At 30.9% G+C, this 15,616-nt stretch overlaps 1 protein-coding gene across 5 annotated transcripts; it reads left to right on the top strand.

The window, feature by feature from the left end:
* Nucleotides 1-2,934: 2,934 nt before the first annotated feature.
* On the top strand, nucleotides 2,935-14,669 carry LOC106471828 (dual specificity protein phosphatase 14-like). 5 transcript variants are annotated; one of them, XM_013932467.2, is made up of 4 exons: nucleotides 2,935-3,013; nucleotides 7,839-8,027; nucleotides 12,167-12,305; nucleotides 13,755-14,669. In XM_013932467.2, the coding sequence occupies exons 2-4, from the start codon at nucleotides 7,860-7,862 to the stop codon at nucleotides 14,015-14,017; spliced, it is 570 nt and encodes a 189-aa protein (XP_013787921.1). In that variant the 5' UTR covers nucleotides 2,935-3,013; nucleotides 7,839-7,859; the 3' UTR covers nucleotides 14,018-14,669. The 5 variants fall into 5 exon arrangements, with proteins under 5 accessions (XP_013787921.1, XP_013787914.1, XP_022256972.1 ...); XM_013932460.2 differs by having other exon boundaries at nucleotides 2,945-3,008; XM_022401264.1 differs by having other exon boundaries at nucleotides 2,969-3,026.
* The last annotated feature ends 947 nt before the right edge of the window (nucleotides 14,670-15,616 follow it).

Below are 15,616 nucleotides of genomic sequence, written 5' to 3'. Positions count from 1 at the left end.
AGTTATTGTTAATTATCTATTGGTTTAATGTAAGTGGCTATTGTTCGGGATGAACAATACTAAGGAAGAGGCAGTGTTACGACAACGGAAGTCGCGTGCCGCTGGGAGCGTGCGCACTGAAGTTTCTTGAAGGATCATGAATTATCGGGGAGGCCCGAGTTTGTTCGAGACGTCCTCTTTTTTAGTATATAAGCCTGGCGAAAAAAACCAGCGCGATTGAAGAGATATAGATAGATTGGAGATATGGATAATTGAGTCAAGCGAACAGTAGGCACCGTAAGTAAAGTGTCTGAATCACTGTGATTTGTAGCGTGTGTTATAAAAGTAGTTAAGTTTAATGTACTGATTGGAAATTCTGTGTATTACAAAGTTTGTATCAAGAAAGAATAAACTAGTTTTAATCAAGAAAGGACTTGAATTGCTGAAGTTCCTCGGAAAGAATTTATACCCGAAATTATCAAACAAGCAGATACGCAACACTACTTTACCAGCAAACGTTTCACCACGAATAACCTCTCGAATAAATACATTTCAAATAAAAAATATTACTTATGCCAATGTTCCTCTCCCTTCCGATGGCTCAGCGATAATCTTAGGGTTAATGATGTTAAAAAATCGGGTTTCGATACCCGTAGTGGTCACAACACAGATAACTCATTGTGTAGCTCTACGCCTAACAACAAACAAATAACTTTAATCGGATGACATAAGACAATATTTTTTTAATGTTCGTGACCGGGTGGATCAAAACACCAGATTTGACACACTCATCGTTTGAGGCATGGATAATATTATCATAAGGTGGTGCCATGGACTGTGTTGCCCATTAGGGGCTTTAGTTGTTATTTTTAGTTTTTAAACGTTTTAATTAACCTTTGCTGAAATTCATAGACGGATCTCATCTATCATAGGTTTATCATGTTTCAATAGAATAACCTCCTCTTCGAAAATACTGTTTTAGGTTGTTCTCACTTCTTGAAAACCCATTGTTTCAATCTGACTGGAAAATAAACATGTTGAGTTCTTGCAGGAATATGGATTGGGAAGCCTATATATAATTGTTTATGAAGATGGTGGTTACATGAAGTGTTCTGCTGACAGCCTTCAGAAAATCGGACTACATGGCTTTTCTTCAGAATGTTTTGGAATTTCAAAACTTGAAGCCTTGCCCATAGAGCTGAAGTTTTGTTTTATTTTGTTTTTTAAATTGTGCTAAGTATCATCTATCCTGTCACTTAAAATTTGCTTCTTCTAAACTAAGAAAGATTCAAGAGAAGAAATGTAAACATGACAACACTGTATCAAGTGGGTAAGATAATGAACAGATAGGCAAGCCCTTGGACCCCTGTTCCATTCTTGATGTTTGCATGCTTTGCATGAATCCATCTGGAAATATATATCTCTGTATCACATGCAGCTTGCTCAGGACTTCCTTAGGATGATAACAAATTTAAAGGACACAGCGTTATTGACGAAAATAACAGGAAGAAACTTGATGGTAATTGAAGCCAATTACCACCTAACTGTCTGAATGCCTACGGAAACAGTTACAGATCCATGCAGAGGAGAAAACAAGTGTCTCAGACACTAATGAGGATAGGATTCTGGAAGCCAGAGTTTTTGCTGAACTAGTATATTTTTTTAATGCTGATTAGAGACAGGGAGGTACATTTTCAAGCTGTCTAAGCTACACATCCTCTAAGAAAATTGGCTAGAAATAATGAGAATTCCTAAAATCATAAGCAAAACCATGTTTATGACCCAACTCCTGAAACATTTTTTAGTATAATGCAGGCAGACAAGGAAAAATACTCTGTTGGTGTTTAACAATGATTTAAAGAAACTTCCCAAGGAGGCTTTAACTTTCCGTGATTATTTAGCTGAAGCGATACAAGTCCTTTCTTAATTAAAACTAGTTTATTCTTTTTCGATACAAACTTTTAGTACACAGTAATTTCACAGTCACTACCTTTCTGGTCTCTTTACTTAACAACTTTTATTATGCACGCTATAAATCACAGCGATTCTCAAACTCGATAACTTTGATCTATGCGACGACTACAAAACACACAACTTACAGCTCACCGTCGCTACCGTTTACTTGATTCAATTATCTATGTATATCTCTTCAATCGCGCTGGTTTTTCTCGCCAGGCTTATATACTAAAAAAGAGGGAGTTTCGAACAAACTCGGGCCTCCCTGATAATTCATGATCCTTCGAGAAACTCCAGCGCGCATACTCCCAGAGTCACGTGACTTCCGTTGTCGTAACAGTATTATACCGAAATATAATGCGAAGTATACTTTTCATTTAAATATATATATATTTCACAAAATAAATTTTTAAACATTTACGCCACAAAGTGCTTCTTCTTGGCTGTTTGGAGAATCACAGCTGTAATATTGGGTGATAAATCTTCTAATATTATTTGTTACACCCTCAGCGTTTACTATGCCAAGTGTGATGCTGTTTTCCTGCAGGTCACGATTTTTATACTAATCTACCTGTCCCCGGTACAGCGGTAAGTTTACAGATTTACAACGTTAAAATCCGGAGTTAGATTCCCTGTGATTGACACAGCACATAGCCCGATATGGTTTTGCTGTTAATCAAAACAATCAAACCAGCTAATCTACCTGATGGCTTAAACCAATCATAAGATAGGAGATTACGAATTTAGAATGGAAATTGAACACTCTGATATTACTGGGGAAGGAAAGATCGAGAAAGTGAATGAAAACACCAATAATGGGAAAACTTAAAAAAAAATATTTAAGTTTAAAAAACAAAATCAACATATGCATAAATATGCTCATACTGGGATATCAAACTATTGTATATGTTTTTAAAATAACGTGAATATAAAGAGGATAAATTGAAACTTGAATTTCTTCTCAGAGTTCCTTCGTTTATTCATGTTTTTATATTTGTAATAGATGGCAGTGGAAACTGACAACTAAGTTCAGTAATTATAATTCATGCTGAATTAGGAGGAAAATATTAACAGTGAGGTTTGACGAAAGAGTATCGAGCTTCATATGCCTTTCTTATTATTTTCTATTTCTTGTAAAAAAAACAACAACAAAAACCCATTAGATCTAAGTGTTGTTTCAAAGCTAATTATTGTACTGTTTAAAATATAACTAAGTGTTTTAGAATTTAGAGTACACATGGTATTGATATGACCGGTAACTCGGAAACTAGCGGACCATAATGGCTGTATCCGTGGTATTTGTTTTGGACCAGGTCTAAGATTAAAATTGTTGCTAGTGCTGAAATCACATCCACTGATCCGTTGTTTTTGTAGATGGTAATATTTCTATTAGTAGGGGCTGATATGCACTGTAACAAGAAGAATGATAAAGCCCGAAAATGCTTGTGGCAAAACATTATTATTTTTTTTATTGTTAAACTTGATAACAGATCTTGTACCGATTACAGCATTACCATTAGTACTACTGATGGGTAAAAGGTTTGTTTTCAAGTTTAACAATAAAAATAGTACTAGTTGTACGGTTACTTGTGTAGTTATGTGCACCAATAGTAATAAAAATTTAAAACTTTAGATGTACAGTAGAGTGTAAGCTAAAATCTTTACATTTTAACTTTTCAAACTAATTTTAACATTTATTATATTAAATGTGGTTAAATTAATATTACTATTAGTAACACTCAGTTTGATATATGGCAATATTTGGTAATTAAACCCCAACTGGAGCATGTTTAACCAAGTTTTGGATTTTTGCCTTTGCATTTATTGTCATCATAAATGCACAATGCAGAAACTAAATATTAGAAAAATTGGATGTGATTTTTTGCACTGTTTAGTCTGTTTTTTAATATCAGTTTGTTGCAACGTTGCTTCCTATTGAATCAACTTGTATAATCAATAGAAACAGGGTATATGATAAGACCTCAGAATATTTTTGTGTAGGTAATTTCTGGCGATATAAAATTCACTTGCTCTGTTTCAGTGTTGTTGTTTTTAAAGATATACTTGTGAGTGCATATGTCAGGTAACGAGGTGAGACAGCGGTAAGTCCTCAAATTTACAATGTTAAGACCAGTGGTTCAATTCCCCTCAGTGGACACAGCAGATAGCCTGATGTGGCTTTGCTATAAGAAAACGCACATGCATATGTCAGTATTTTACTGAACTTCAGGAATTTGTAGAGAGAAATGTGTTAAGACTATTATCAAAATTTTCACCATTGAATTTTACCATTTGTCAGGCAGTTGATAAAAACAGTGCTATGGAAATGAAGAATGACCAAAATATATTAAAATCTGTTGATGCTTGCAGTTTAAACCTTAAAGTAATTACTAATAGAAATATACCATATCATTTATGATACTACCATACCTGTAATCATTTAAGCATTACCGATAGTATGTATTGCTTTTCTAAACTAACTTGTAACCACCTGCGATACTGTGAGGAAAAAAATGGATTTAAAGCCATCTGTCAGAAGATTGTTACAGCATGTTTGTTCTGAGACACTATTAAAATTTTGAATTTTTTTTATATACTTGTAAATTTGGATCTTGAAGACTAGCATGTTATATAGCTATTCATGATAATTAACAACTTGATTAAACTTTTGCTGAATAAGAACATTATTGATAATTCTTATATGACAGATTATTTTGATTCAAAAGATGGCTGGTTGACTTCATTGGAACAAAAGCCCTTATGTTTCTTTTACATTATAATTATTATAACATCTAATTTTTTAAATTTGAATGTTTGTTAAAACTAAATTAAACTATTCACTCTAAATAATTATTATTTAAACAAGTCAAAAAATATAAGAGACTTGTTATTGATTAATGTTTGTTGGTAAGATTTAAACTAGCTGAATATAATCTGTTTGTGTTATGCTAAGAGTAGAATGGTAAAAAGATATGTTTTTTTTAGCATTTATTATTCATTAAATATATCATTGAGACCTAACTGGAAATAGAAGATGTTTAGTTGTTGTATGCTTGGAAAGTTTGCAATGCAAAATGGAACAGAGTGTTGTGAATCCTTCTGTGGAGAAATTGTTTATAATTTATTTATGCAGATTATGATTTGAAAATATAGTGTTATTTGCTTTCCTTTTTATGAACTCTAGTCAGAGTATTTTGCCCACTTTTTTTATGTCTTTAATTTTGAAAGATGTAGACATACCTGCAAGACTACAGAATAAAGCTACCTAAGTGGTTTCTGACTTAAATAATTTAATCTGTGAGAATGAATTGAAACATTTGTTGTTGCTGCTGTGGAATGTAAAAACAAAAATATGTATGATTCAAAAATTTGAAGTAAAACATTTAAAATAATTTTGAATAAGCTGGTTATGAGAAATATATATTCCAAATTTGTGTGTGTGTGTATATATATATATTTACTGCCCTGCCAAAAGTTTCCTGATGCATTTTCAAATGTGGCATGACCCTTTTATAAAGAAATTTAGTGAATATAATTACATTTACAAGAAGTAGATTAATAGTGTCATAGTGTGTGCAAGGTGCCAGTAATTGTGAACTGGGTAAAGAGAGATATGAGTAGCCCGACGGTATAGAAAAATGGTAAATGAAGTAGTTGTGTTTTATGTTCACATGTGTTCTGCTGAGCTAAAGATTACCGAATGAAATCTGGAATTTGGTACCATAACACCTGAAAAATATAAACAGTCTGGTAAAAGCAAAAAAATCTGAGTGTTATTAATGTACATTTGTAACAATTGTTAAAAGTTGCTAGAAATCATCTTTAAACATATTCATAATGATTACAGCATAGATCTGTTTTGTCACGTATCAGTGGACACTTATCTGTCAGATGTGTGTATTGTATTTTCCACAAGTATGAGTACTCTGACAGAGCTGGGAAATTGAAACCATTCATCATTTGAAGGCTGAGTATAAAATAAGAGAATCTGGGAATAATATGTTTTCTTCACTCAGCTTTAAAGAGATGGCTGAATAAAGCTTTGTAAGCCAGAAAGTGAAAAATTCAACATTAATTATGTTGTGTCAACTATGAAGGACCATGTTTGAGATTGTAGCATGAGGTTTGTAAAGAACTGGGATGTTTAAATACCCATGTATATTTATATCATATCAGTGAACATTGCCAAGGTCATGGTGAGGTTTTGTGTGAACAGGTCAATGTGTTATTTCAGCAAGCATTCTCAAGAAATTTTGTAATGACACAAAATGAACAGATACCTCTAAACACCATTTCTTTTTTTTTTTCTATTTCATGTTGTGTCATTATAACCTTAATTTTCCCACTTCTCACAGACTCAACTCCCAGATGTTGTTTTGACAGGATACTGCTCCCTATCACAAACAATATGAGCCATGGTCTAGTTTCTAAATACCAATAACTGTGTCTTGGAATGGCTCACTTAGAACTTAAATCTCAGCTACATCTTTTAGACTATCTGGAGAGGATAGTTCTAAAAGTTAGACCACAACTTTCAAGTTGTGATTGATTGGGTAAACCTTTAGAACAGTTATGAAGGTGAAATTGCATCAAATCTTAGATAAAAGCATGTTTCATAGGATAACAGTTACCAAGAAAATGTGGTGCTAAACAGTATAAGGGCATTAATTACTAGGATCCCCAGTATGACTACTTGCTTGGTTGTCGTATGTTTAAACTATACTTCAAAGATGTTTCTGTTCCCATAATTAAGATTAATAGAATTATTCATACTATTACAAGTCTGTGTATATGGTAGCATCTATTCAATTTGTTTGAATTGCATGATTACTACTGGAATTTTTATCAGTTATATTAGTGATTATTAATTTTCAATATAACTAATTAACCAAAAGAAATCCTTATAAATGTAAGTGTTGTAAGTAGCAAATTTGCAAAATGTAGGTAGTATAGGTGATGCTGAAATTCAGCACTGATAAATAGCTTAAGCATAAAAATTGTCTTAATGTAATATAAGTGAAGAACAATGAAAAATAAAACTACAAACTTAAATAACAATAGGTATTTTTACTTCTGTCGTAACTGAAATAACTACTCATTTCACCCTTCTATAACTACTATGAAATATATATTTAATCAGATATGTTCAGGTGATTTTTCTAAATTTTTGTGCATGTGTTCTTCTGTATAAATTTATAGAAACCTCATTAACTGGGTGTCAAAATGTCGTATATGTATGCTCAGGTAAAAGTTGTCTGTGGCAATGGCTAGAAGCTTGTATCTCTTTGGATCCTTGCCTGCACTTTCTCAGGGAATAGTTGATGGTATACATAAATTTGGCCCTTTGTCTGATTTGAAAGTGTGATATATCATAATTTTCTTGTTCTGTGCAGACATGATTGGAAAGCATTTCTCCATTCCAGCAGTCAATAAGGGTTTTTGGCTATGTTTAAAGAGGGGCTTGGATATATGGGTTTGAGTATTTGTAATGTGAGACAAGGATTACTTCCTATGTGTGAAGATAAATTAATTGTTGACTGTTTTGGTGCACGCCCTTCTTACATCTGTTCATTATTATGCATGTGTGTATGTATGACATTTTTTGTATTAGGGTTATAATCTTAATTACCTTTTATATATATATCCATATATGTATATATCTTGTTTAGCTCATACACTGTATTAAGTTTTGTTTTGATATAAAAATAATTTTTAATTTGTTTGAATATTATGTAAGGAAGAGTTACTGTAATGCACTATTTGTGTGTGTAAACATTTGAAGTAAATTCATCATAATACTTTCAGTGTAAAACCTATAATATAATCAGCTGTCAGACAGTTGTATTGTTCTTCAGCACAGACAACTTTCCTAATGAGTTTCTTCCTCAACTATGATGTTACAGGTGCTTAAGACACCACCAGTGATGTCAGTATTCAGTGGATTATCAAAAGTAAATAATCATCTGTTCATCTCCGGAGCACGAGCTGTCACCGAAGAGAATGTGCGAAACCATGGAATTACTGCAATAATTAATATCACACTTACATCTCCACCTCTTCCTCTTCCTGACCTTGAGTACATTAGAATACTGGTCAGTATATGAGAGTTTCTTTTTTTTTATTTTTTCAATAGATAAAAAGCTATAAAGTGTTGAGAAAATGCATAAAATATTTTATTTGGTTTGGGAAATCTGTCTGATGCAGCATTATGTGTGGATTCCTTTATGGTAGCTATGCTGTAGGAAAGACTGTTGCATAAACAGAGTGAAGAAAATAAAAACACAGGTGATTGGTAAATATTTTTTTTATCGTGTTGCATTTACTAAACATCATGTGCTACTTGCAAAATGAGGCAGTATGGAACATTATGTGGACATCCATATGGTACACATTCTATAATTTATCCCTTAAAATAATATTCATAAAAAATACTCTGTTTGTTGAATAACACTGGATCCCTTTTTCTATTTGATATGTTTAAAGTTAGGATTCCCCTACACCCATACATAGTTTAGTTAACAGTATGTATACTTGTTCAAATAGTAAAATGTAAACAAAAAAAGTTGAGTCAACAGTTGCTATTCATTATAGAAAGAGAGGAAATTAATGGAAGACATCCCAAAATGAGAATATATGGTCTGGTTTTGGATTCATATTCAATTTTCAACTATAAAAAAAAAAACTTATCTCTTGACTTTCACCAGAATCACACCCTCTTTTTGGTCTCGTATGTATGGAGTCAAACACAACTAAATGGGCCTTGCTGTAAAACATAATACAAATTATAAAACTGTGTACAAAACAAATTCAAAGTATATTGCAAAATAAGCCCCCCCCCCAAAAAAAAAAGAAAAAGAATAAACTGGATTTCAGCTGGAAACATAGGTGTAGTTTCTATTAGTTTAGTATATATATATATATATATATATATATATACACACAGATAAAAAATTGTGAAAGAAAATATTATTTGTTCTTATCATGTTCGTTAGTTGAAGTGTTGCATTTAGGCTTAGACAATTGACCATAAGTTATACTTTGGTGTAATCAGTTACACACTCTTGAGATTGTTCAGGTTGGTGAAATATAGAGTAAATAAAGTAAAAGTCACAGACTTTCTGTACAAGAACACTTATTACATTAAGGTTGCAAGTTAAACTATGTGTAACAGATATGATATTAGTATAAAAGTAAAGGACATTCTAGTGTAATATAATTAAAAAAATTGTGAAAAGTTATAACACAGTAACAGATACTTTTGATTTTAGTAGTATTTGCGCTAGTCTTACTACTGTTAAGTTTAAAAAGACATTTCATCAGCAATTACAAGATCTTTTAAAAAGTTCAGTAAATTACTGCTTTGTGTTAGTGAACAGAAATGTTTGTATGATAATGTTACTCATATAAGTTACCAAAGAAACAAATCTGTACAAACTGTATTTATTTTTACAACATGTTTTTTGCAACACTTCTAACAGACTTCACCCTAAAAGTTGCAGATTTGAATTATCATTCTTAGTAAATCTTCATAAAAAACACTATAACAAAGCATAGCATATTAATGTTGCACTTTTAGATATATTTGATCATATTGTTTTCCAAATTATCTATTTTGTCTTGACATTGTCAAATACATTTTTTTCATAAAACTCACTCTGAGAAAAAAAAAAAAACTTTCACTAAAAACAAAGCCTGTTATCTGAATTTCAGTATCAGCATTATTAATCAAACATTCAATTTAGAATTTTTGCAAAACAAACACTTAATTTTGAAATAAATTATTAACTTTCTCTTTCCAAATACGTTATATTACAATGTTTAGTACTCACAGCTTATTAGATACAATAGAATTCAATCAACATTACAAAATTTTGTAGACAGAACTCATAAACTTGCTTATCTTTTGCAAAGGAAATTTCTCCCGCTGCTTTTTGGCTATCAGATTTAATAACTTTTGCATTAATTTCAGCAGTCTTCTTGCTACCAGTAATGAAATTGATAATTTTTACAGAATATCTTTCTTTTGTCAACGTTATTACAGTTACACCCCAGTTTCTTAACTAACTTTTTAAGGTAATGATGAACAATTCTAACATGGTGACTACCATAAGGTTTAACCCTTGTTAGTTTAAACTTTCACTATAATTACTACAATCAGTATAACAGTTCTTTATTTAACATTATATCATCAGATTTGTTTCATTAGTTTCTGTATATTCACCATTGCTGTTACTTCTTTGTTTATGCCTTATTATTACTGTCATGTTTCCCTATTTTGTTATTGCTTACATGTTTTGACTAGTTATTAAGGTTTAATTTTATATATTAATTCTGGATGTCTGCTATATAAGTTAAATATGTGTACAAATAATTAAAGTTAAATTATTAATATTTTTTTAGTACATTTAACTTGGGTTATTTTAATTAGAGTATTATTTTTTTACTATTTATTGTATAATTTGTTATTTATTTATTTATTTATTGTTATTTTTTATCTTCATAAATGTTTATTTTTCTCTGCCATCATTAGCATCATGTTACCATCTGTGTAATTAAACAGTAACATCATAGTAATGTATCTCAGATGTACAACTAATTGGCTGCATTTAATGGACTTTTATTGGTCACTAGATATTATATTAAATGATTATATGAAGTTTTGTTTCAAAAGACAGAGAATCATTGACATTGTCTGAAGAAAATAAATAGTTTTTCTGTATTTTTAAGTGAAAAGAGACTTAGGCACAAAAATTACAATTTTCTCTTTGATGTTAATGTCAATAACAGTATTGATTAAAGTGTTTATTCTGTCTATTTCTATTCTTTTTCAATTTCTATATTTTTTTATTTATTATGAAGATTATTTTGCATTGTTAGGTTAGTAATCTTACGAGATATTATTGGGATTGTGGCTGAAAACATTGCTAACAGCAAACTACTCAACTGATTAAACACTGCATCCTAATAATTATAAGTAAGAATAGTTTATGAAATTAGCTATATTAGCTGGGTTAATGTTTAGTTCTGATCTATGTAAGTAGGTTGCTTTGATCAAAAAATTAATGGTAATTACTAAATTTGATTATCACCAGTGCAGTCAAGAATAAGTAATAAATGACAAGGATTTTTAGTGCTAACGTATAACATACTAATATAAATATGTATTAACTTGGAAAAATTCAGTTACTGGGACGTGTAAGTACTTTAGTCATTAATAACTAGGATCACACCCATATATAAAATTAAATTCCTATAAGTTGGAGCCAGGGCTGAATTAATAGAGAGGGATAGGTACAATTGCAATCCCCCCCCCCTTTTAACTAAGAAAAGTTTCGTAAATCTGGAGAATGAGAATCTGCCTGACACTTTCCCCAACTTATCTATTGCCGTTCAGATCTAACTAAGCTTTATGGTGATTAACTGCTGTGGTGAGAGGTCATTCATTAAAATGTCGATAACCAAAAATAAGCTTAGATAAAAAATGACAGAGGAGTTGTTGAGTGCCTTAGCTATGTGACATGTTGAGAACAACTGATTTCAGTTGAACAGTTAGAGATTTTGCTGTTGCCAAAGCCAGAAAGTGTGTAGCATGTGTATATGTATAGCTCAAACTATAGTTAATAAATGCTGTTTAGTTGCATTTAACTTATTTAGTTTAGTTCTTGCTCTGGGCCCCTCTCCATGTCCTTAATCTGGCCCCGGTTAAAACTAAATAGTTTTTCACCACTACTTTACCCATATTATAAATCTGAAACAAAATAAAAATAACTTAGTTAAGTTTATCTGGTTAAAACCCCTGCTAAATGTGTTATTTCACTGCACTTGTGAAGAACAGTGTGATATCAAAATGCATTAAGAACTACAGCTTTTAACTAATCTTGCTTAGTATAGAATTAATTGTGTTTAAGTTGTTTATTCTAATGACACTCAGAAAATTATTATTTAAAGATAATCTGGACAAGTTCTACACATTACTGTTTAGTGCAATAAATGTGATGATGACAGATAATCCTATTTTCTCAGTGAAAGGTTCAGTGAACTACCTTTATAGATGTTATTTAAAATAATTTAAAACCAGTGACACTTATGAGGGAGAAACCTCAAGGGCCAGGTCTCTCAGGATTAATTATTAGGTGGGTTATTCTTGTACTCTCAGGATTTGGTATAATTATTAGATTTTTCTATTCTGTATTTGTAATTTATCCTTATAATATTTTTGACAACACTACAGGTAGATGACTCAACTCTGGTCGATTTAACTCCACATTTTGATCCAGTTGCAGATAAAATAAATGAAGTTAAAGAAAAGGGTGGGAAAACCTTGGTTCACTGTCTTGGTGGAGCAAGTCGTTCAGCTACTCTCTGTCTGGGTTTGTTCTTTTCTATTGTAAAATATGCATGTAGGTCCACTTATAAAAAGTATTTAAAAGTTTAGGCTACTGAGCAATCAGATTTGTAAAATCCTGTTATTTCCTGTGTGGTACTTCTTTAATTTCCTGAATATCCTAGAACCATTTCAAGATAAAACAGCAATGTGAAAAATCAAAACATTCAATCCACACTTGTCTTTTAAGTAGTATTGTCTCAAACATTTAGCTATCTAAAAGGTAAGTACTTATAACTCTACTAAAGCAAGTCTTAATGTCTACATTAAATTTCCAAATATTATGGATAATTCTGCTAATATAGCAGTTTCCCCAGAATCCACTAAAACTGTTCACAGACAGGCTGTCAGAATGTCTAATGATCCCAAACTTAAAATAACATCAAGTTCTTCAAAATTAGTTAAACCATAGAACAAACAAAAAATTTTAATTTTTATGTCTCACATCATTGTTATGGTGTGAATGCCTTTTACAAGCTGGCAAAACATGTTTATAATGATTTATACTTGTCATAAAACATCAGTATCAGGCCTATTATATTTTATAACACCACATTCTTTATCTAATACCTTTGGTATTTTCAAGAATTAGAAGAATGTTTAGTAGTACCATTTTAACCATGCTATACTCACTATATCCATTGTTCACAATGTGTTTTGCTTAATTCTGAGCTTTACTGTGTTTGTTATATCCCAACTGGCCCGAAGAGCTCTGAATTTGGTGAAATGCACCACCAGCAATAAATATGGCAAATATATTGTGGTTTAAATGCTATTATTATAATACCTTCTTCTTATTCTTGAAAATCCATAAGGGATTAGGTAAAGAATTTAGTGTTAAAAAATATAATAGGGCTAATTCTAATGTCTCGGAAACATTTCCAAAGTTTGTGACATTTTCATGTTTCGTTATCCACTGTCAGTGGTTAGTTTTACTTATACAGAATGTTTGTACTAAACTAGATATTTGAGTACTAGCATAACGATGCATTTAACTTACATACAAAAAAAAAGCTATATGTTGATACAATGTTATCAAATTCCAGTTTGTGTTTAATTTCTTCCCACAAAAAATATTTTACAATGAAAATAATAGCATTAATACAAACTCTTACGTTCTGTTTGTGTTATGTACAATAGAAAGAGTAAATACTTGAAACCAATGTGGTGTAATTCCAGCACCATTGATAAGCAAGAAAATGGTAGTGAAAAGTATATGAGAAAGATGTTATTCTTAATGAAAATATAATTAAAAATCAACAGTTGATATGTGTTTTGAAAAGAACAGCTAGGTAAAATTATTTATATATGTAGATGCTTTTGGATCCATTTAAAAATTTTAAAGTTTTGTATTCACGTATACTTTATTATGTTATTCTATGTGGATGAGTAAATGGTAGCATGAGCTTCATTATATTATCTTTATATTTTCCAGTTTATCTTATGAAGTATCAAAACATGAAACTGCAAGATGCTTATCGCTACCTTAAAAAATGCCGTCCAGTTGTCCGTCCAAATAATGGGTTCTTCAGTCAGTTGATAGAATATGAAAAAAAGCTTTTTGGAGAGAGTACTGTCAAAATGGTTGAGGTACCAAGTGTGGGCCCAGACCTTGTGGTTCCAGACATATTCCTAGAGGAATATAAAGGCTTTGTTTGGTTGAAAAGTGTGAAAGCTTCTCTATCTAAAAAGGAGTAAACAGTGTGAACCACTTTGTAATTATTGTTTGTCTGACATATAAATAATTCTGTTTTTTTTGTTTCATTTCTACATGCATGTTATGAATGAACAGGTGAATCTCAAAACACTTCTATGATATATATTTTCAAGTGCATCTAAACTGAGAACTTGAATTAAAATGAAGTTTGTATGTTATAAAATTGAATTGTTGGTATATTTACAGTAAATTACAAAATACACACAATGTGAAACAGGAGTTTCATCCTGAGTGATTATTTACAATATTTACAATGAAAGTTTTAATAATATCTTCTTTTTTTTCTGCATACATTTATATGTATAATAAATTAACCCAAATATTAAAGTGTCTTTGAGTCTGGGTATATAATGTACATTTCAATCTTGAAACTTATATTTAAAATATAAACTTAAAAGTTATGGTTTCATACTGATAATTGTTTTATCATGATTTAGACTGAAGGTGTGGTGCATGGGATACATGACACCTATACACTAGCAGAATGTTCATTTGAATATTTATCTGTAAGTATTTAAAGTGAGGCAGAGTATGAAATATAAGATGTAGACACATGTTCGACAAGTGTCATTGGTTTGCCCCTAAACTTGGCAAAACAGAGAAGACATTCTAGAAGAATGACCTACTTCGAAATAACCACATATTGAAAAGAAGGAGTATACAATGGTTTTTTAAAAGCAATAGTTAGTCTTTTTATGCTTTATTTACATTTGCAACATTGGGATAATTTTGGTTATTTAGACCTCTGCATCATTTTCTGATGATAATTTGTAACATCACTGTTAATTCAGATGTTATAATTACAAGACCATTTAATAAAGTTTTACACAAAAGGAAATAAGGCATGCTTCTAGTTTGTTCAATACACAACAGTCATTTTAAAAAATTTGTAGACTCTTCAGTTCCTGTCTCTTAATAGGAAAGTCAGAGATAAAAGTAACCTGTATTAATATCCAGGCTGCATTTTTATCCAAAAATGTTTAAAGGTCCATCCTTTGTTGTTGACATCATATTATGGAAAATGCATGTTTTATGTAAAGTGGAGTGTTTTCAATTAATATATTAGTAACTTTTGTATTGTATTTTATTCAGATTCTAAAATTCTGTTTTATCCAGAATTATGAAAACTTGTAGTTTTGAAACGTATACAACTGTTTTGGCCTATTTTACTAGTCATTTTAATAAAACTTTTTCTTGTATGCTTACATCATTTGTTTTCATTTGAGACAGAATTTGATTTGTTATAAAAAAATGATGGATTAAATTATTAAAGCATATGATGGTTATATGCGAATATAATTAAAACTTCTAATGACTGCTCAACACACAAAATGTATGAATTACAAAGAAAATAGCACTTTTTCTTCCATTACCATTACTGCACCAACACTTTTATGAGTGTTTGATCCTTGTTGTCAAGACAACCTAAGGTTTAAAAATAATAATGATGATGTGCCCTAGGCAAAATAAGAAACAGTACAATCTGTTCTTGCCTCTAAAGGAATGTTGCATTTTCCTACCGAATAAGGAACAGTTCCATAAAATATATAACAGGTAGTAAACCTAATTACTGTTGGCAA

The sequence above is a fragment of the Limulus polyphemus genome, unplaced genomic scaffold, assembly GCF_000517525.1.
Source record: "Limulus polyphemus unplaced genomic scaffold, Limulus_polyphemus-2.1.2 Scaffold115, whole genome shotgun sequence".
NCBI lineage: Eukaryota > Metazoa > Arthropoda > Merostomata > Xiphosura > Limulidae > Limulus > Limulus polyphemus.
This window is presented reverse-complemented; position numbering and strand designations above follow the sequence as displayed.